The following is a 23,145-nucleotide window of genomic DNA, read 5'->3' on the forward strand; positions in this document are numbered from 1 at the left end:
GCTTTTAGGATTTCTTTTTTGGCATTTCTTTTTCAAGGGATTTAGACTCTGCAACAAGTCAAGCCTATACAGTAAGTCAATATATTCAAAAAAAAAAAAAAAAAAAAACCCAGCATCCATCAATCATAAAGTTATGTGACGACCGTGAGATTTACCTTGACATAAGGAAAGATTGGAGCAGAATCTTTAGATGCAAAGCGCTTGCAGATTAAGGCCATGGCATACGACGCATTTCTCTCGGTAAGTTCGAACGCCATAAGCCCGCCTACATAGTAAGTGTTCCTCAAGCCTTGAAGTTCATATTCCAATTTGTCATAGAAACCATTCTTCATATCTGTAATAAAGGCTTAACAAGTTAATAATATCCGTATTGTAATCTAGAGATATGGTAGTGGAAGCAAATCATTTTAATTAGTTTACCTTGGCTGCTAACATGGGGAAAATACTTGAATCGCCGTTGTAGAACCACCTCTTCAACTTGTCCCCCAATAGTCTTTACTGTTTCAATTGCTAGCTCAGTCACATTTGGTCCCTTAATGTCCACGGAATTTCCATATGACCAAAACAAGAAAATATCAGTGTCTGCATAAAATCTCTGCATTGCGACCGGGTATCCGATTTTTGAAGGATCATCCATGTAGTCACCAAAGTAATAGAAACCAATTGGCATATGATCTAGACCTTTGATCTTCATGACAGTGGTGTAGTAATCAATTGTCTTTACTTTACTGAACAACTCCTTTTCAAGATCACTCATATCTATTGCTTCAGTTTCATGTTCTGCTCAGAGAATTTCTTGTTAGCAAGAAAGGGAAAAGAGAGAAAAAGAGAAGACTAATAAGAAGGGGAGTAATAAACAGACCTGTAGAATTTGAAGGAGGTGATCTATAAACTCTTCCATTTTTAAAAGGAAAAGAGCCAGAGATTATGATCTTATCAAACTCCATGACTTTGAACTCTCCATTACAATCTCTCACATCAATTCGAACACCACTACAATCCCGTTTGACTGCTAAAACTTCAGTATTGCAGTAAACTTCAATTGGAAGTGATTCACTGATTTTTCTCCAAAGACTCGTATATCCGCCTTTAAAGCGCCGAATCTTTCCAGCCATGGACGTGCGAGTGAACTCATGAATGTAAGCATAAGGCATGTCTTGGACAAATCCATATCCAGAAGCAGTGTAACCATAAGCCACAGATTTTGGAACCGATTCTAGTCCGTGAGCTTCAAGATATTGAGGAGTCAAGTCCAAAGCAAATTCGCTCACAGCATGGACGCCAATTCGGCTAGAGCTTTTCGCCTTATCCTGTGAACAATGATTACACATTTAGTATTTAGTAATTTCCAAGCTGAGAGATCAAAACAACTAAAGCAGTCTTAAGTAAAGAACAACCTGAAGTTCTAAGGTAAGTGACATAACAGATACATAGTCATCTGCAACTTTTATATCTTGATATTGCCCTGTGGAACTGTCAATAAGAGCAAGCTTGTGTGAGTCCATCTCTTCTAGTTCAGAGTCGGTCTCTCTTGCCAAATGAAAGATGACAGGTGCACTATTTGCGGCAAGAACTTGACCCCCCAGATCATATATCTTCCCTGTATGATTTAAGTAAAATATTTCTTTATGTACTGAATAACCATAGCTTAAATAAAAATTGGCATAGAAGACACCATTTTGTGGCTTTTGTACCTTTGATTTCGACCGATTCGCACATGCCACCAACAGAATGATACTTCTCTAACACAGTCACATTAGTGTAGCCAAGCTTGGCCAGTGCATAAGCTGCTGATAAGCCGCTCGGTCCACCGCCTACTATCCCAATTCTTGTGTTTATAGGCAGACATGGATGCAACTTGCAGAACTGATCTTCTATTGTCTTCTCCGGATCCATATTTCCTTGTTGTTTTTGTTTATACTTGTTCCTGATAGTTCATGGTGTGCATATTGAAATCAAATAACTAATGACGTTCAGTTCACTTTTCAAGGTGTTCATAACCTAAACTAAAATTTAAGATTGAAAAATCTGAAACAGATTAATGACAACAAACGCAAAATGAATAAGAACCAGAAGAATGAAAGACAAGCTTAGAAAGCCAATTATTTTGAGATTCATTCAACGGCTTTAGTTGGTTTTTATGAGACCCAAAAAGAAAAAAGAAAACAAAATCAAATAGAAGCGAAAATTTTGAAGTTGGTTCATATTACTTTCAGAACAATAATGTATTACCTCAACTAAGCTCAATTGCTTCCATTGGTCATCTGAGATGTCAAACAAGGAAAATCCAAGTTTCTCTGTCGTTTATCACTCCCTTCAGTCCTGGTTTGTCACCAATCAAAGACTCATGCGTTCTTCTGCTTTTTTCAAAAAGACTCTCCTCTGCATATTTCAGTATGTCATATATTATATATACATACATATAAGCAAATATGTCAGCCTCATAGTTTGAACATAATCTTCAACAGTAAACAAATTAAGACAAAATAGCTAGTTAGTTATAACGAAAGCAAACGGTAAGTAACGTTACGTACCTTAAAAGGATGCCAAATGGCGAAACAGAAAAGGGTTCAAAATGGGTTTCAAGACTTTTAAGAGAAGAAGAAATTTAAAAATAGCCGTTTTACCACAACACAAGTGAAAGCTGCTTTCTGCTGATCTCATATTTATAAGTAAAAAAGAAGAAGCGGAGGCCAATGTAGTCCTTCTTTAAGTTCCAACAGGAAGCCGACAAAAATTTTCACTGTTTTGATACTTTGCTTCTTCCAACACGTATTCTCTCATGATCTCTTCTTCCCTTGGTTACTCCGAGAATTCTTCATTTTTTTTTTTTTTAATTTTTTAAAAACAGCAGCTTCAGATATTCCACTTTTATTCCATCCGCCTCGTTACGGCTGAATATCCTGTCTCTCATAAACCAACCAATATGGATGTATAATAACAAATTTAAACTTTTGTTCTATTTAGACGGTAAGATATGAGAGACTGCAACCTTGGCTTATATATACACGTATGACGTATCCAATAAAAAAAATAATATACATATATATATATATATATATCATATCATATATATGCATAAAGTTGATGAAAGCGATCAATAAAAGGATAAAGAATGAGAAACAAGCAGATAGATTATTATTTTTTTTCGAGAAACGAGTACGGACGAGGGATATATCTGTTGTGTTTAAGATTGGTGGCGAAATGAGCAAGAGAAATTAGCTGGATGCTTTTTGTGGGTGTCCGTGTGAGTCATCTTTTAATGGCGGACATCGCAAAAATAATAGATCCAGCTAGCTCTCTACCATATCATTACCATTACCAGACTAGTTGTGCTGGTTTTCTTGTGTGTGTCGTTTTTTGCGTTTGTGTCATTTCTACACACATTCGAAATAGGGATATTCTGGGGAAGGTGCTTTGAACGGTTGTTTCCGTTAAACGGCCACAGAGGGACACAATTCTTTATATGTTTTTAAAGAGATTTCTTGACATGAAAAAATACACTATCGGGAGAATTTTTTTTTTTTTTTTTTGTATACTTTTTTACTGTAAGGTGATTTTGATCGTATTCAACAATTAGATATATACAATATGGATATTCTCTCGATGAATTTTTATTTACCAAAAAGTCCCACGTATGTGAATTAAGAATAAGATAATTTTAATTAGTCTCTCGTTTTTGCAAGATTGAAGGATGGATTTTAATAATTTTTTCTTTCATTGGTTCCATTAAAAAACAGAGATTATACATATTTGCGTAATCTGTAAACCCTACTAACTTTGATGAGGGCAGGAAATAGGAATCCCAAGTTCTTAAATTCACTTGTCACGGCATGAACAGATCATGAACTGAACTAATTGGTATATTTTCCAAAATATTATATATATATATATATATATAGACATCGATGTATTAAAGAAATAAAGTGAGAAATATTTTGTGCACCTTGTAATTTGAAAAGTGAGAAATTGACTTTTTCTTTTTAAGAAAATGACGTTGGCTGAAAAAAATTGTAAACCATGACCAAATTAATTAAAATAATATGGACAGCGTTTTGAGATTTCCAATGATTGGGTCTTGTCAGCTTGTGTAGTAAGGATCACGGAAAGAAGAATTAATGGATGAAATTCAAGTATAAGTATGAATTCATTCCGGAATCTACTGACTGAGGCAAAAGTTTGAGGGAAAATCTATGTAAATAGTAAATATCAACAAAAAAATAAGGTTGGCAATCTGAGTAGCGACAACACGATACGACTCGTACGAAATTAGTGGATTTGAGTCTATTATAAATGAGTTTGAATTATAATCGGGTTGATATGATTAACACAATTAATAAATTAGTTAGGTTAGGATTGACCTTCTAACACGAAGTGACACGAGTTACACAATTAACTATATTTGTCATTTACAATCTAATTATATGTGGTATAACATGAAAGTTTATATGACATATTAAATATAAATAATGTGAATTTTAATATTTGTAGGTAAAATTTATTTATTTTTCATAAAAAAAAAGATAAATTGATCAATAAACATGTTAAACTTATCTTGACTGTGTTAAATAAATTATTATTATATTAATTATTTTTTTAATATATTAATTTAAACAGTTTATACGGGTTGACACGATTAACACGATTAATAAATGAGTCGTGTTTGAGTTACCATTTTTAATATGTTTAAATAAATAAATTATATTTGAGTTAATATTTTTTGACACAAATAATAAATAAATTGATATGAATACAATCTATTAATACGAGTGGTCACCCTTAACAAAAAGAAAGAAACAAGAGGCAAAACTCAAAAGGCCGGCTTATTATATCCACATTCTATAATTAAATATGACGCAAACAATAGGCACTGATTTTCCTTCTATATTTCTCTTATGCTACTTTCCATGGGAGACTAGTAATGTCATTGATGATATATGAACCCTTTTATTTTCATAATAAAAGCCCACTAATTTTATTGGCAAATAGTAAAGTCAAAATTTATAGATTGATGTAAAAAGGGAAAATGACACAATTCAATTTCAAATTTATTCTTAAAATGTTATTAATTTCTAATGTCCTGAACTTGATCTCCTTCCCTAGCTAGAACGTTATCTCCTTCTCCGTATTGTGTTTTTATCACAGTTTTTTAACTAAAAAAATAAAAAATAAAAAAAAAAGTATTAGTCATGGATGACTTAATGCAACATGTCACTGATTTAACAGACAACAAAGACCACAGCGGCTTTATTTTTTTTTGGGATAAAATTAATTTAATACCTTTCCTCATAGTAAAACTCTGACTTGGTATTCTCTATTTTTCATAATATTAAAATGATATTTTAAAATTTAGAAAACTTTTTTTTAGTACCTCCAACCCATTTTAAAATATGAAATGTCATTTTCACCCTTTTATTTATTTAATTAAATGTTAAATATTTAAAAAATAATAATGAAAATACGTAAAACTTTAAAAACGGAAAAGAATAAAATGAAAAAAAAAAGAGCTTAAGGACAATAATCAAACAATCGGATCATCCGCAACGCCAAAACTAAAGAAACTGATCTATTATTTTCTTACTAGCACCACAAACAAACCCAACTATTCCTTTTCTTATACCACAATCAAATGTGAAACCAAACAATCCTAAAAACATAACATCCTTTCTTAATTCTTCTTCTCTGTTCTTCACACACTTCGCAGCACTTGACCTCATGAGCTAATCTAACATCCTTGCTTTTATATCCCCAGAAAAATTGAAATCAAAGCAGCCCCTTTATGCAATAAAAACAAAAACTCAGATTTGATCTTTTCAAAAGACCCATTGATGCTACGGGGATGTCTCCTTGAACTAGGTCCAAGTTTTATAACAAATTACACATCTTTGAGAAAACCCAGATAAATCGAAACAAAATTTCTAAGTTTCAAGAATTCTAGATGGATCATAACAACGCCAGATCTTTGCATATAGCACGGTTTTGGTTTTTCTCTTCTTCGGTAAAACCTAAATCTGTATAATGTAGATATGCCCAGCCCCCCTTTTCCATCTCCTCTCCCACCAGACCAAGCTCCCTCCACCTTAGACTCAGACCTGCCGACCTAGAAGAAGAAGAAGCACCACCTTTTCGCCACAGCGAGGGTGACGGAAGGAGAGGGGAGGGGCGGCAACCCCACAGTATTCGGGATCTGTCATGGCTTCAGCTTCGAAGGCAGGGCGACGGCGGGAACTGGCAGCGAAGGGTGGGGACGGGGACGGCCAGGATGGAGGCTCTGAATATGGTTTTTAAATCTGGTTTTTTTTTCATTAGAGCGTGTTTAAAAGTAATATTAGTTGCTCTAAATCGATTCTTCAGCATAAGTTACTGCAAATCACATCCCAAAGTTCAGAGGGTGTTTAGTACGAGAATTCGTGTCATAATTCGTAACTCATTATAGTATTTTTTTTTATAAAAAATACATATAAATTAAGAATAATTTTAAATTATAATTTTAAATATATGAACTAAACGTCCACACAGTATTAATTAATTTTTTATAGGTTTTTGACCAAGGAATAGGAAGAATATTTCTTCCTTTTATTTTTGGATCTAAGATGTTCTTTTTATAAAAAATGATTCTTTTCAAATATTTTACAATTACACTTTTAAATTTATTTTGTGTTTAGTTAAGTAAGAGGGCATTTTTGACATTTGATATTCTAAAAAAAGCTTTAAGGTATCAAAATCATTGGGCCTGTTTGTTTGCATTTTTATTTTCATTTTTCACGGTTTTCAAAGCAAAAAAATAAAAACGGATGTTAAAAACGTGTTTGGTGCAATTTTTTTTTAAAAAACAAAACCAAAAACGTTTTTGTCTTTTTGTGGAAATCAGAAAACGAAAAAAAGGTGTTTTCATTTTCTCGTTTTCGTTTTCTATTTTCTGAAAAACGGATTTCACTTTCTTTTTTTTTTTTCATTTTCTTCCCTCTTTTCTGAAACCGTTTTTGTATTGTATATGTTTATTTAATATATTTATTTAATATATTATTATTTAATATATTTAATAATATTATTTATTTAATATATTTAATAATATTATTTATTTAATATATTATTATTTAATATATTATTACATGTTTTCAAAAATTAAACCACCAAACGCAGTTTCAGTTTTTTTTAAAACTGAAATCAATATCTAAATAAAACTACCAAACGCATTTTTAAAAATAATTCAAAAATGAAACTAAAAACGTTTTCATTTTCATTTTCGTACAGAAAATAAAAACGTTTTGGAATCAATTCCAAACGCACCCATTGTGTTTTAAAATCTAAAAGTACTATTTTAACGTTATGAAAAACATAAGGTACTAATTCAATATTTTGTTATAATAAAGGATATTAAATTAATTTTATCCTTTTTTTTTTTTTTTTGCATGAATGGAAATTGTGTTTTGTTAGACTCCACAAAATACGCCCTTTAATTAGTGTTAAAAAATGTAAGGAAATGGTTTGATTTCATTGTCACCTCTTCTAAGTTGGTTTTCATGTTGCAGGAAAAATATAAAATTCTTTCCTTTCCTTTTTTTTTTTTTTTCTAAATGAGAAAAAAACATATAAAAGTATTGGTAGATAAATAAGTTTGAAGAGACCTGGGATGATGGGCCTTTTGACCTGAGAAACAAATGGCAGCAATGCAAATGCGTGTTCTGATATAACATTATGATATATGATGAGCTATACTGCTGACATTCACATATTTCTTTCTACCGATTTCATTATTACTGGTACTACTATTGTTTGGAATGAATACTCTAAAACTAAGGTCCTGTTTATTTTATTGATTCGAGTTTTATTACAGTAAAAAGGTTTTTAGAAACAGCTACATCTAATTTTTTTACTACAGTAAAAAACTCTCATATAATATCACATCTCAACTCAAATTAAAAACTCAAATTAGCGAACTGAACGGCCATAAATATATTATATGTTAAATTGCATCAAATTGTTTACGAAATAGAGAGAGTGATGTATAAGCTGCTCTATTTGAATGGTCGTTACACAGTCACTATCCAGTGACCAAGTTTAATTAAGGGAATGAGTTATGGGGTGACTTCATTCATACTACAGTCTCTCTTCATGTCTACATTCATTTTACACTGTTTTTAATTTCGATTATTTTTTTATCATTTACTCTTAAATAATAGTCTTTTAGACCGGATAATTTCAGTAAATTTCTCTTTGCTAATAGGCCATTGAGACCAACCAACCCTGATTGGGCTCGAACCATGGGCTTAAGACATTGAGATGGGCCCATATTTGGCTAACCCGATCAGCGTTTCCTCTTTACCCTTCTCTCTTTGTTTGTATGCTTTGTTGGGGGAAACAATGAACATGGTGCGTGTTATGTTATTAACTTATAATGAGTGATGTTTTTCCTTGAATCCTTGACCGTACAAAGTGTGTCACGGCTTGTTATACGTCCCATGATTAGCTTTAGATTTGCAAAGCAAAAGTGAAACAAAACGGTCGCTATAATAACAGTGAAAAGTGCTAAAAGCTATTATAAGAACAAAAGTTATGGAGAGATTCCCTTGATCATGAAAGTGTGGGACTTTTTTTAAGTCCAACGTTAATAATACTTTAATATCAAACATTCGAATCCAAATACCATTATCCTTCTTTGTTTTCCTTATTAAAGATGTCAAATTTTGGTCTACCTTTAATTATAAAGATTTTTTTAAAAATATTTTTTATTTGATCATTTATGTTACAAGCAATGGAATGAACCAAAGCAACACATATCAAACATGGAGAAGCTTGCAATATCTGCTTGAACTCTAACAAATAAACATGCATTGATTACAAAACAAAAACAAAAATAAATAAATATAAAACAGAACAGTTTGCAAATTTAATGCAGTTAAAGAGATCTTGCTTAATAGTCTTCTGTCACCGTTACAACATGCTGTCTGATCTAGCTGGCAAGCGCCTAAAGAAGTTGAGTGGAACTGAAGGAAGTTTGTGGCGAAACCTCGGATGCCTCAAAGTGTAAAGCCCTGCAAGAAGTCCCACAACTTGGAACGGAGTGACATATAAAACTATGGCAGCAATCAAACAGAATGTCACAAACAGAGTGCTTGCTCTCGGGTCTCTCCAGCTAAGCAGTGACTGAAACCTTTCCCCTTGTGTTGCCAAGTCCCCGACCACGGTCTGAACCCTGCCTGCTATACTCCTAAGCCTATCGTATCTCATCCTCACGATATCCGATGCCTTGGAAGTTGGGAACGTATCGAACTCCTCGTCTAGCTCATCGGGGTGAACTGCATCAGCGTGTGATAGTCGGGTGTCCATGTGAGGAGGGTGTCTTGGCCTCCATCTGAAGTTCCAAATTCCAATTAGGAAGAGGTAGAGGAAAATAGTGGGAAGAATGAGCTCAGGGTAAAGAACAAGAATTACGAAAAGAATGTGGATTAGTATAGTTGTGAGAGGATTCTTCCAGTTGCATATCTGATCAAACCATTTTCCAACAGCAATCAAACTACTTAGAACTCCCATGATTCTAAAGAAATTAGCCTTGCTTCTCCTCATACTCCACATGTGAGAATCCACATCAAGCATGTACTCCACAACCTCTTTCCTCAGCGGCGGGTCAGCGCGGCTAAGCCTCATCGAAACAATCTGCATAGCCTGGTGCCTCAAGCTATCAAGTTGAATAACAGACAAAGGATGAATGTAGTGCATTTTGGGCAGCAATGGATGTGAGTACATGTGCAACATGTTGATCAAAGATGAGCATGTGAACCTCACAGCCAGCTGAACTTCCCCCATTTTCTTCACCCCAGAAGAGTGAAGGACCAGAAGAGGGTATGAATGTGTGTACACTCTATCAGTTTCAAGTGTAGAGAGCCTAATCCTCACCTTCCCGATTCTCAAATCCTTCCCGCCTTTATCACCCCCGTGTATGTGGCCATTGTCGAAAACCCCTATTGTAATGACAGTACAAGGATCGAAAACCTCCCATGTGTACTGCTCATTCCACTTGGGAGTAGAGCTGTCCACAATTGTCCTAGTCCTAACCCATTTCTGCCCATACTTAGCAACACAATACGCATCTGTGGTTCCTCGCTCGTCTTTAGTCTTCATCGGCATTAGTCCCACGGCACTTATCACTCCAAGCTCCAAAATCCCAATGCTTGGCCTCCACAATTGCTTTGCAGTTGGCCTGAGATCACTACTGTAGTGAGTTGACTCATCCAAAACATGATAACCACCATCCAAACAAAGCCTCAAGTGAATCCTACTCGCAAATCTTGTCTCCTTCTTTAATTCCCCATCCACAGTAATGTACCTCTCAAGATTAAACCACCTAGTGTTGACAGGCTTATGATCCAGCCTCCTCTGCACAGTCTGCAGGGGAATCAGGCACTTGCCAAGAACCTCGTCTTTGTTCGACCCAACTCTATCTTCCACAGTGAGAATCAACGGCTCCTCTAACGGTTCAGCCACAACAAACATCAAATCCTCATTCCACATTGGGTTAATGCTTTTGCTTGGCGATGTTCTAGTCCTCAGCAGCTGGTTTCCGAGTATGGCCTTGACGAAAACCTCGGGATACCTACTCTTGTCACTAGGTAGCAAGTCCTGTGCCTCAATCACATTAACCCTCACATACCAAAGCTTTGGAGAAAGGTAGACCTTGGACCGGATGTTGGCAACGCCTTCAGGACCGACTGCAGCAGCATCCGAATGCCACGCATCGGGAAAGGCCTCATCGGCCTGCGTTCCCATCCACACAGCCAGCATTATCTCCCCTTTAACCCTTTCTCCCTTCCTGTCCTGCATTCTATACCACTGGGGCGCCAAAGGGCTATCAGGCGGGACTCGTTTCGGGACCTCGTTGAGCTCGAATAAAACCCTCCCTATGAGATCATCAATCACAATATCCTTGTCTTTCAGCAGAACTTCCAGTGTTGAAGCTTGAATTCGATCCTTGGAGAAAGCGAAACACTGATTCCAATGGGGGTTCGATTTCTTCTCGAAATGCTTTGTAACTCCCTTGTAGTTCCCAAGCTTAACTTCCACATAAGGATCACAACTTCCAGTGACATCTTTTGCGGGTAAGTCCTTGGCTTTGACAACTCGGACATAGAGGTATTGCATTTGCTCAACAAGGTCATAGGTGCAGGAAAGCTTATCGCCCGTGATCGAACCCGCGCCGATGTTCGGCGACGTCTCCTTTAGAGCAAAATCCACCTGCTGTGGAGTGTTCCGCATTTTGTTTTTTCTGGCTTACACAGAAACTAAACACGAAATAAAAGAAATGAAATTCACGCAAAAAGTGTGAATTTTTCAAAGGAGCGTTTTCTGAATTAGGTGAGCACAAACAAGAAGGATTAAAGAGGCCAATCAAACATGGTACATTTCACAGTAACGCAGTGACACTTCAATTCTCTCTAAAAAGCTTTAAACCACAGGCCATGATAAAACCTGCAGAATCCAAGAGAAAAACAACATAAATACACAATATATATACATATATATATATATTAGAAAAAAAAGAGAGAAAATAAGAAGAAGAAGTTCTGTTGCTTAAAAAAGAGAAACGAGAAAGGTTGACATGTATTAAGTTTCTTCCTGATCACGCACTTTCTCGGCAACCAAACAGAAGAGACAAAAAAAGAAAAACCTTGAAATAATGCAATTTGTTCGTAATATATATGTGGCTGGTGTGGCTTCTATTTCACGACACATAGATCTAGTGGAAAATGCCAAAGAAGCCCAAGACACTAAGCCATATAATAAGCTCAAATCTCCAAGTAAACTTTAACGTTAACATCAGACGATAGCTACAACAAGAAACTGAGGTTTCAACAACTACTCAAACTAACTCTGAGAAAAAAAAAATGACAAGAAAAAAACCATCTTTGAACATTACAAGAAAGGCAAACTTGTTTAACTTCACAAAGAGAGAATAAAATAAATAAATATAACTATATATATACCTTTGAACAGAGCTAGCTGAGTGCTTTCTTCAAGGTGTAACAATGGAAAATATTTTGATTTTTAGTAAGTAGAAAATGAAAAAGGAAAAAAAAAAAAAAGAAAAAAGAAAGAGTTTGTATTAGAAGTGGAAGCTGAAGAGTGAGCTGGGAGTGTGTGTAAGTGGGGCTGAGATCTGTGAAAGACTGATGAATCTCTCTGTAAAGAAACTGTGAGAACTTACTCTTCAGTATCTGTTGCTTCATTTATTTATTTTATTTTTTCAAAAGCTCATTATTTAAACCTTTTTCGCGAATTTTTTGTTTTTTGTTGTATTGTATAATTTGTAATTTTTTATTTTATTTTGTTGCTTTCTACTACACAGTAACAGGAGACACACGTGTGAGGATCGTGGTTGGTTTTGGCACGTGCGGGCACGGTTGATTGGTGGTTGGTCGGAGTTGGAGGGACTTTTGTTTTTCTTCGAGATGATAAATTGGGAAAAATAAAATGGAGACTCCTTGATTATCTCCGTTGGTCATTTAAATTAGGGAAGTTTTTGAATTAGAAAAGGAATATTTATATTTTTATACCATGTATTTTTGGTTTATTTAAAATCTATATTTCAGTTTTTAATATAATCAAATAAATATATCTTTAAATTATATTTTTATTGGAAAATTTCATTAATAAATTATACAAATATCGTAAATGATGACAACTTACAAGGGAATTCGACCCCAGACATTAACTGGATTTACCAATGAAGACGGATGAAGCACAACGACGAACATAAATATCGAGACCCAATAGAGAAATATTAGCTCGACATAAACAAAATCAAGCACAACTAAAGTTCGTTAACAAGAACCACTACAATTAATGAATAAAAGCAATCGACCGAAATTGAACACCTAATACTTAGGACACAAGCGACACGGCCTATAAATAAATTTAGGTGTAAATAAACACACACATCATCGATAATTAATTTAGACGGATGAGACACATAAACAAAATTAAAATGTAGAAAAACTGCACTTACAAATATAATGCAATAATGACAAGCAAATAATAAGGCCTTCTTATTTACAAAACTGCTACTACTAATAATAATAGTAAAGCAAATAATGCAATGATGAATTCGTATTAGTAAAACCTTCTTCATTATGTACAAAACTACTACTAATAATAATAATAATAGATAGGTAGAGTAGATAATAGATTCTCTAATAAAGCGCGATATATCACGTGAAAATATAGGCTTGAGGAGTTCGTCAAATTTACGGACTACGGCCTTTATGTATTCGTTGCACTTTCTTACGGAGGACAAAATGGGTATTTAAAAATTGATTTCCCAATGAAATCGTTGAAAAAGCCAATAATGACATAGGCCATTGTGACGTGTATTGCTCTCTATATTGACAGCTAGGTGAGTGCAAAACTAGAATGTCGTACCGGTTGTAGCGTATATCGACTTTGGTAGGGTCACACTCTGTGTCTCCACGTTTTCCGTGGCTTGGAAAATGGCTAGAAAAAAGCCCTTGGACAGAGCATGAAGTCACGTGATTCGCACGTGAAAAAATCTTTTTTTTTTATGGGCGAAATAAAAGGTTTGTTATTTATTTATTCTTATTTAACTTGGTTTAACTAACATTTGATTTTCTTCTATTTCATCTATTTTGTATTTTTTTCTTTGAATAATAGAACTATCGTTAGACTTAGTTTGGATTATTGAGTTTTTAAAATAAATTTTACTTGTACTTATAAAAAGTAACTCTAAACAATAAAAGAGAACTAAAATGAAACGTTAAAAAAATTAACTCCTAAAATAATCAAAGAGAACTAAAATGAAACGTTAAAAAAATTAACTCCTAAAATAATCATAAAAATATTTTTTAAGGTATCAGAAAAAATAGATTTGTGTCTCTATAAAATATTTTTATCCGCTTATATTAATATGCTAATTGCATTGCGTTATGTGTTCTTTAAAAGATTTCTAAAGCAATACCCGTGTGATTTATGAAATTGATTATACAAAATTATATGATAATTGTATTATTATTTATTAGTTTCTGAGTTTCATGTTTTACGGATTGATGATAAGTTATTTCGAACATTATTTTTCCTATAAAAAATAAATAAAAATGAGAAACTTCATTACTGTCAACGTCTAAATTTTTTTTTTTTGAAAACAAATCTAATAAATTTTCTGACTACGAAAAGGATGTTACAGGAAAATAATTGATGTTCGTCAAACTTGAAAATGAAACAGAAGAGGAAGAGCGAGTGGACAAATAAATTGGCTTCTTTTTTTTTTATTTTTAAGGACTTTCTTTGGATAGTCTTTTTTCAATTTCTTAATAATGTCAATTTTTTACTCTTAAATTTAATTAAAATCACATTAAATTAAAAAATATATAGAATAAATAATTTTAATAGAAAATTAACGATTGAAAAAATATAGAATTACTGATAATTTGTTCTGATCTTACAAAAAACTCTTATTTATATTTTGAAAATTTTTGAACTGTTCAACTCTTTCTATTTCCCCTGAAAATCATTTTTCTACTTCTGCTCTTATCTTTACTTTTGCTCAACCAAACTTCCACTCTTACTTCGTCAAACGTGTTGAAGCTTTGGGCTGTTTGGTAATATTTTTATAATAATTTTATTTTCAATACAAAATTAAAAATAAAATTATTTTAAGAATTATTCTGAAACTGATTTTAAAATTCTGTTTAGTTGGTTTTTTTAGAAATTTTTTTGAGTATAATAAAAAAGTGAAATCATGTTTAGTTATAATTATTAATTAACATATTATAATAACATTGTTGATAAGTAATAGAAAAAGTAAAATAATTTTCAACCGTTTTTTAATTTCTCCACAAAATCTATTCTCACTGTTTTTGTTTTTATTTTCGTTTTTAAAATATTTGTTAAACAAATACAATTTCTAAACTACTTTCATTTTCGTGCCTCAAAATATAGACAAAAATGTTTTTAAAAATAAATAAAAATCAATTTCAAACGTACCATCTACGTACATTTAGGCTCCTTAAGGAATACATTACCGCAAGCGCTTTCTATTGATCCTCGTAACTATGACTTAATAGCTATTCGTAGGCTATTCCAAAACTAATTACATGATGACAAAACTTGGAGTTCAAGTTTTACATATTCCATAATTCAATATCAAAATTGTGGCTAATGAATAAATAATAATAATGATGATTTTGGTCTTAGCCAAGAGTGTCATAATCCATGAAACATTAACCAAATGCAATTATGTTGCTTTGTTTCTTCTAGTATACAATTTTTGGAACTCATCAATATTTGTTAGCTCAAGTTCTCACACATTTTCAACTTGACTTGCTTTTCCTTTTTTTCAAAACTTGTACGTTTAACAAAAGCCATGTTACAAAACTACTGAGAAAATTACATACCGTTACTTGGAAATTATTGCCCCGACCAGTGCAAAAGTTGTAAAATGGAACCTTTTTTTCTTTTTTCTTTTTGTCAGCAAGTACTTTATTTTTGGCCATACCCACCACAATCCACAATTTTCCATGCATAAAAGGGGTGTGAAAACTACAGGGTAGTGTATGGTGTTCACATATCATCAATGTCATTTATGGTTTTTGGTAAGAAAATTTGCAAATTTTAGGCCCACTATTGCTTTCCATAGCGTTGAGAAAAATAATGAGAAAAGGTATGATAGGGCATCATAAAAAATCAACCTTTGCTCTTTTTCACTCAAAACTGCAACGTTTTATCTTTTAGAGGAACATTCTTTCTGGCAATTCAATAGCTTTCAAGTCATTTTATTGGTGTGCATTTTGAAGAATTAATTGCATTAATGAGCATCTACTGATCGATTATTAACAATTTAGATCTCAAACTTTTAATTTAGATAAATAGGATCCTAAATTTAAAAATCGATTGCACTTCTAGTTCCTAAATTTGAAAATCGATTGCACTTCTAGTTCAATAACTAATGTATACACATTAATGGACGAAAATGCTCAATTTTTTGCACAAATGAACCAAAAATTTTTTGTTGTCCGTAAATTGAACCCTAAACTTTGTAATTTGGCATTTTGGATTCCAATTGCTCTCTACTAATTGATGTCGTTTTTTTACTGACTACATTGTTAAGGATTGTCAAAAGTAAAAATTTGGAACCCAACTCGCAAATGACAAAACATTACGGGTGCATGACTTTTTTATAGTTATTTTCAATTTTGATAAATGAATTTACCCTTGATTGAATTAATTCTAGGAAAAAAGAGAGAAATAAGTCAAGACTTGAGATGAATTAAAATTAATAGGCCAATACTGACTACATTGTTAAGGATTGTCAAAAGTAAAAATTTGGAACCCAACTCGCAAATGACAAAACATTACGGGCGCATGACTTTTTTATAGTTATTTTCAATTTTGATAAATGAATTTACCCTTGATTGAATTAATTCTAGGGAAAAAGAGAGAAATAGGTCAAAACTTGAGATGAATTAAAATTAATAGGCCAATAGTTTATATAAGTTAATAAATATGCCAAATTAATATTTTCGTCCATAACTTGTCTGATTATAAATCATAACTTGACAAATTATTGTCCATAATTCACGATTTTTGTCCATAACTTGTCTGACTATGAACCATAATTTGACAAGTTTATCCATAACTTATCTGATTATGAACCATAACTTGACAAGTTATGTTCTCTTAATTTCTATAACTAAAAATTGACCTATATACTTTCTTAAGCTTTTTATATTGGCGTATTTTCTACTATTTTCCTTAATTCTAATTGAAAACGATCGATTAGCTAACAAAGGACATTCCAGGGGTGACCTCCCTTTTCCTTTCAGTGGTCAGTTAATGCCTTCAAGACTCATAATTAGAGAATAATAAAATGAAAACTATTAGCCTAAAACCGGTTGATCTAGTGACACCGACGGGTTCGGGTGGGATAGGATTTATGAAGAAATTGCGGATTAAATGAAAACTCATAAACTCATAATAAGACAATAATAAAATGAAAACTATTAGCTTAAGACCCTGTGTTTGTATTAAAACAAAAAAAAAAAAAACACGAAAGCTAGTAATAGAATTGGTACTCAAGTGGGGATAATGCGCGTTCTGAGTGTGTTTTACAGTAAAAGCATTTAATCTATGAGATTGTAAAAACGTCAGGATTGACAAATCTTTTACCATTTCAGTATACAATTAAAGTACATCAAAATAGCTGGCATGAAAGATATTTACTAGACATGCAGCCCACACACATCAATTATACAGGCCCAGTGTATCCTGGTCATATCGATTGTACTAGAAATTCTGGCTCAGACAGTATAAATTTCTTCACATTCAAGTGAAGTAAAAGCGTGTGTTTATTATTTTTTCAAAAAAAAAAAAAAAAAAAAAATATTTTCGATAAGGTAATATTTAAATCTCGTTCGTTTTGTAAATTTATATTTTCTATTTAAATTGAAATGTGATATATTTTAAGATTTTTTAATTATAATAAAAAAATTATATATTATATTTTTTAAGAGATTTTAACTATAAAAATTTAGAATTAAAAACCCTAATCAATTAAATAAACGAGATCTTAAAATAAGGTGAAGACGGATTTCTACGACAAAGGGAGGAATTATATATGAGAAAAGCTTGTGCTTTCCGTACAATTAAGGGAACAGAAGATGACTGCTTGTTTGCCATGGTTTTTGAGCACCGCTATCATGTAGTAATAAAATGGACTGTCACATGAAAATATATATATATATATATATATATATATATATAAATTATTAGGTCTCACATAGTCTCGTGTGAGTTCTGATGCGCTGACACATGTTACAATTGTACCATAATTTCTCCAATGACTATAAATAGCATTGTTTTTTTTTTAATTTTTATCTAGTCCAAGGTCTATTCTTATAATTTTAAGTTCAAACAGTTGAATTATTTTTCAAAGACCATTACTATTCATCCCCATGGGGTTGAAATCCTGCTACTCACATGAGGTGGATCTCACTAAATAGGTCGATGAGACCTACCATTTTATGAGCGATGAGTGAGAACCATTTTTGTTTTTCAAGTTGCAGAAGGGTGAGTGGGTAAGATGGTGCTCCACTACCTCAATGGGATGACATTCAGACAATTTAATGCCTACATGTGGTAGACTCCTTCAATAGAGTCGCCCAACTCTGTCCTCTGATAGTTACTTCAACAAGATATTACATGTTGAAAACTCACACTGAATGCATCCATCTTATATTCTCCCAACACAATGAACTGGATTGCACTTTTTCTCTAGCTCTCAAATTTGACACCATAATTACATTGGCTATTAATGCTTTATAAGGCTTGCAAAGTAATAAAAAGAAAAATACTTGATTCAAGTAGAAAACTTTGTTGTTTTTCCTTGTTTAACTGATTTCAAAAGGTTCATTACCAACATATTGATGAAATGAGAAGCTGCATTACATCATCTTCTACAAACCAAATAACACTTTGTAGGGTGTCAATAGATTATTTTTTACTTTTTCATTATTTTAATTTCATATTTAGATACAAAAAATTGAACACAAAATGCAATGTAACCAACATGTTAGCCGCCACAAATCAATTATATAGACCAGAGATAGAGCCATTATCAAAGTTCAAAACTTTTTTACATGAACTGGTGCACCTTGCTTTGCTCCAGATTCCAGCATTGCCTCTAGAACAGCAACATCTCGGGCACCTTCCACGAAAGACATACGAGGCTCGGCTACATGGACACCCCCCTTCAGCAACAAAGAAGTGAAAAGGGTCAGAGGATAGGCCCAAAACGTTTCAAATTAATAGAGAGAAAGAAGGTGGCATGAGAAAATATTTGTAGTCAAAACCACAAGTATAACATACTAAGGGATCCTCAGGACATAATCATGGGAAAACTATCATAAAACTAACTTTATCAATTATAAAACACTCTGATAAACCAAATCTATCAAGGAAATTGACTAAGCTTTAAGCTGAAGAATCTAAGTACCTTCACGCTGGCTTGTGAAATGTCATGTATAAAACTTTTGAATTCCTCAGTTACTCCACTGAATCTGTAGAATGTGCTTTTGCTCTGTCCATCAGCACCATAAAATGAAACCTGAAACAGTAGTGTCCAAGATATCAAAGATGATGAGTCTTTCTACTGTTTCCTTTTGGACCTTTTTACTTGTAGCCTGAAAGACCATTTTTAGTCCTGAACAAATACATTAATTAATAAAGCACCCAATATTTTAATGTCAAACAAATTTAGTAGACTAATTGTTGCCTTTCAAGTTACCAGGTACCCATGTTGACCATCATGCTTTCCGCGCTCAACTTGTAGTGTGCCCTTCAAGCCAACAACCCTCCAGAGTATCTAAAAGGAAAAACAGAACAACTAAATGAGAAATTTCTTATGCATATAAAAAAATACAAAATTTTGAGTTTATCGCAATACCTTGGGAGAGCTTGAGGACACAACCACCACAAAAACCCCAGAACATCCATTCTCCAATTGACTAATCCAAGAAATCCAAAATAAGCAGACTTAAGAACTTTCAATTGTGTTGGGTGAAAACGAAAAAATGTACATACTTAAGTTTTCACGAGGCAACTATAACTTACAAAAGAGAGGATATGTTATCCGGTGGAGGTAAAGTCTTGTCCACGTGAGATGTAGCAGCTGACACTGAGACTACCTCAGATCCGACAAGCTGTTTCAATGAACAGGAAAACATTCCTCATCCAGTTGCTCAAATTTTGACAGGAGAAAAGGAAGAAAACCCGTCCAACAAATTTTCAAATTTCACACTTGAATTGTTAATAAATGCCAATAATTGAAAATACATTTGGGCCCATTTAGTTTGCTGATTCGAGTTGAGATGTGACTTTATGTGAGAGCTTTTTACTGTAGTAAAAAAGTTAGATGTGACTGTTTCTGAGAGTTTTTTACTGTAGCAAAACTTGAATTCTAAACTCAAATCGGTGAAATGAACGGAGGCTAGTTTTTGAGCACATGGACAAGTTAAAAACCTTTAACCAATGCCATAGACCATTTTGAGTTGAATTATTAGTACGAAACAGCAGGGACTGGTATTGGAAGTAACTAAGATCGTAGTCTACAAGCATTAAGACTTAAAAGGCAACATTACCATCCTCATTCCTGCGACAAAATGCACCCCCATATCAAGAATGAAACCACCCTGCCATAAAGGTAGAAACTTGTTAACTTAAGAAACAAAAATGGTAGTATAAGATAGATGGGATGAGAACAGGTTATGCAATAAAGTTTCGTTTCTTTATTCTTTTTTTTTTTTTGATGAATAATAATAAAGTTACAGTTATCATAAAAATGCTACTTAGAGATCCTACAATAAAGAACTCGCACCTTAGAAAGAATTAATCTGTTACTCAATATTCTCTAGAAGTACGTTTAGAAAAAAAAAATGATTCTCACGATAATTAAATGAGAACTAGGCATCAGTTGAGACAAGAAAGTATATTTCTGATGGGAAGGAAAAAAAAATCAACTTTTACGAGTTATATATGTAGAACATACTGAAAAATTGCGCCTCCAAGAGCTTGAGAAGTACGGATTTGAACTGTTCATTGATCCTTCAATAATAACTTGGACGCTCATCATATCTCCGACTTCAGCTACTAGCTTTTTGCTCTGTGAAAAAGCAATGATGATGTTAGGATCCTGGTTGAGTCCCACATTTCTAAAGTATGGGCTTAGCATGTGGGTTTATAACCACTTGGGCACCCTCTCCCTACAAACTAGCTTTTGGGGATGAGTTCTATCCAAGGGTTATAACAATTGGTATAAGAGCATACCCCACCTCAGGCCCACATTGCGGAAGGGGTGACCTGGGGAGGGGCGACCTGGAATGGCCAGAGTGGGCCACCGTGGACGTTGTTGTCGGAAGCTTAGTGGTATGTTAGGATCCTGGTTGAGTCCCACATTACTAAAGTATGGGCTTAGCATGTGGGTTTATAACCACTTGGACACCCTCTCCCTACAAGCTAGCTTTTGAGAATGAGTTCTACCCAAGGGTTATAACAGATGAGTGGCTGAGATGCCATGAAAAAGGAAGGTAGCTATATGCCAGATATAAGTACCTCAACAAAAGCAGGTTCAAACCGATAGTTTTCTGCTACAGCCCAAATGGGTTTACTGGGGACATTGACACTAATGGAATTATAGCCCGCCAGAGCAGCTTCCAGTTCACTTGTAGCTGCATTACCATACTATTTAGTACCTTAGTAACAAATAACCTAACTAACCGTTTAAAACATTTTATACTGCTTCAGCTGAAACTTCTTACTACTTACAAGCTGCTGCCGGTTTCTCTTCAGATTTGCCAAGTTCACCATGCGATAGAATGGAAAAGGGAGGTTTTAGTTCATAGCCCACGAAGAATAGAAAGAGTGTCAACACTCAGATAGGAATTTGTTTGTTCCATGAAAAAGAAATTACCTTGAAGGACATGCTTCCCTGCCTTGAGCAGCCTTAGTGAAAAATCAACCTACACGAAATGGTCTATACGTTAAAGACAGCATCTCACAACTAAGATAACATATTATAACATGTTTTAAGAATCTATCAGAAGGGAAAAACAAATGTTTAGGTAGCTTTTGTGAACATACTGAAAACTGAAGTCAAAAGATTCATGCTAAATGGTTTGCGAATATTATCACACCAAAGGACTTAGATTCCGTTGCTTATATACTTTATTTTCACCATTCTTTACTCCTGACACATTTCCTTGCTCAGAATGTTCTGCATTCATGTATAAAAGGATGTAAAAAATGAACCAAAATTTCGGTCCCAAATTTTAAGCCTAGGTAAATCAGAACCAAATTCCAACCTCAATCTTATTTCCTCTTTTCGGTTATTACCGGCCGCAATCAGAAACTAGAAAAGAAGGAAAAAGCTGGACATTTTGCTTCTTCTTTTCCTTTTTCCTCTTTTCGGTTATTACCGGCCGCAATCAGAAACTAGAAAAGAAGGAAAAAGCTGGACATTTTGCTTCTTTACCACCCTCGAAGATGGGACAAAATCCACTAATCTACTGATAGACATATTTAGACATATAAAACTTGTCTTAGATCAACGAAGTTTTGGTCAATCCAATAATGTGAAAGTTAAGCAACAATCTGAAACATTCGAATGGCATATGAATTAAAACAAAATAAATACCTGAGCTTGGCCAGCTAAAACCACCGCAACGCCAAGTATAGAATTGTCTTGAACAATCTCATCGAAACCCTTATCACCCCATTTGCATTCTACTCCTGGAAAGAACTTCTGAGCAATTTCAACCGCTCCTCTTGCAGATTCCTGAACACCCAACATAAAAACGAACGCATGAAATCCCAGAAAACGTTCAGGTTACTCAGCTCTGTTTTCGACCATCCAAACAATCGAAGAAAAACAAAAAGAAAATGAAGAAGTGATTAGAATACCTCGGAACGGCTCCAAATGGCTTTGAGAGATACGAGGTCGGAGATCTCGGAGAGCCTAGGAATGTACTGGGTCCTGACAAAGATACCAGCTCCAACAATGGCGATCTGGGGTGCTTTTGCCATCTCTTCAGTTCCTGCAACTGCGGAGATTGAACCTGCACTTCCAAAAATGGGTCCCTCCCTTTCCTTTTAGTTTTCGGGTTTATTTGTTTGTAAACGGAATACCAGACACAGAGCGAAGCTGTGTAGGATGATGACTCCTTTTTGAGTTTTTGTGCTTTAGCCGGATCTAATTTTAAAATAAATTTAGAATCTGTTATTTTTTAATTTAATTTTATAAATTTACTATTTACGACGTTCCCCAATTTCTATTTCCTAAATAATGATGGCCTATTTAAGAGATAATGCTAATAAAAATAATGATGATGAGCATATACTAATACGAGGCGTTTCGTACTATCAAATATCATTTTCTTAATACATTTTACCATGTGTCAAAATTGTGCATAAACTGTCGGAGTGTTAATCAAATTTTATTTAATTTATATATGTATATAAATATTATTCTTATATGATCAAATAATTCATATAATAATAATTGCAAAATTCGTTTTCCCTTCCGCTATAATTTCATAAAAAATTTCTTTATCGAAAGGAAAAAAAAAAAAAAACATATATATATAT

At 33.6% G+C, this 23,145-nt stretch overlaps 2 protein-coding genes across 2 annotated transcripts; both read right to left on the reverse strand.

The window, feature by feature from the left end:
- Window positions 1–8,802: 8,802 nt before the first annotated feature.
- Window positions 8,803–12,084, reverse strand: LOC21391367 (FT-interacting protein 1). Its single transcript, XM_010093692.2, has 2 exons — window positions 11,982–12,084; window positions 8,803–11,466 (listed from the first exon to the last, which is right to left on the reverse strand). The coding sequence occupies exon 2, from the start codon at window positions 11,251–11,253 to the stop codon at window positions 8,935–8,937; it is 2,319 nt and encodes a 772-aa protein (XP_010091994.1). The 5' UTR covers window positions 11,254–11,466; window positions 11,982–12,084; the 3' UTR covers window positions 8,803–8,934.
- A 6,407-nt stretch (window positions 12,085–18,491) lies between these two features.
- Window positions 18,492–22,711, reverse strand: LOC21391368 (uncharacterized protein YMR315W). The gene is made up of 12 exons (XM_024162748.1): window positions 22,462–22,711; window positions 22,196–22,336; window positions 21,473–21,521; window positions 21,328–21,345; window positions 21,115–21,230; window positions 20,552–20,665; window positions 20,145–20,195; window positions 19,618–19,706; window positions 19,451–19,511; window positions 19,292–19,369; window positions 19,001–19,111; window positions 18,492–18,755 (listed from the first exon to the last, which is right to left on the reverse strand). The coding sequence occupies exons 1-12, from the start codon at window positions 22,582–22,584 to the stop codon at window positions 18,630–18,632; spliced, it is 1,077 nt and encodes a 358-aa protein (XP_024018516.1). The 5' UTR covers window positions 22,585–22,711; the 3' UTR covers window positions 18,492–18,629.
- Between the last annotated feature and the right edge of the window lie 434 nt (window positions 22,712–23,145).

Source organism: Morus notabilis, unplaced genomic scaffold, assembly GCF_000414095.1.
Source record: "Morus notabilis unplaced genomic scaffold, ASM41409v2 Scaffold18, whole genome shotgun sequence".
Classification (NCBI taxonomy): Eukaryota; Viridiplantae; Streptophyta; class Magnoliopsida; order Rosales; family Moraceae; genus Morus; species Morus notabilis.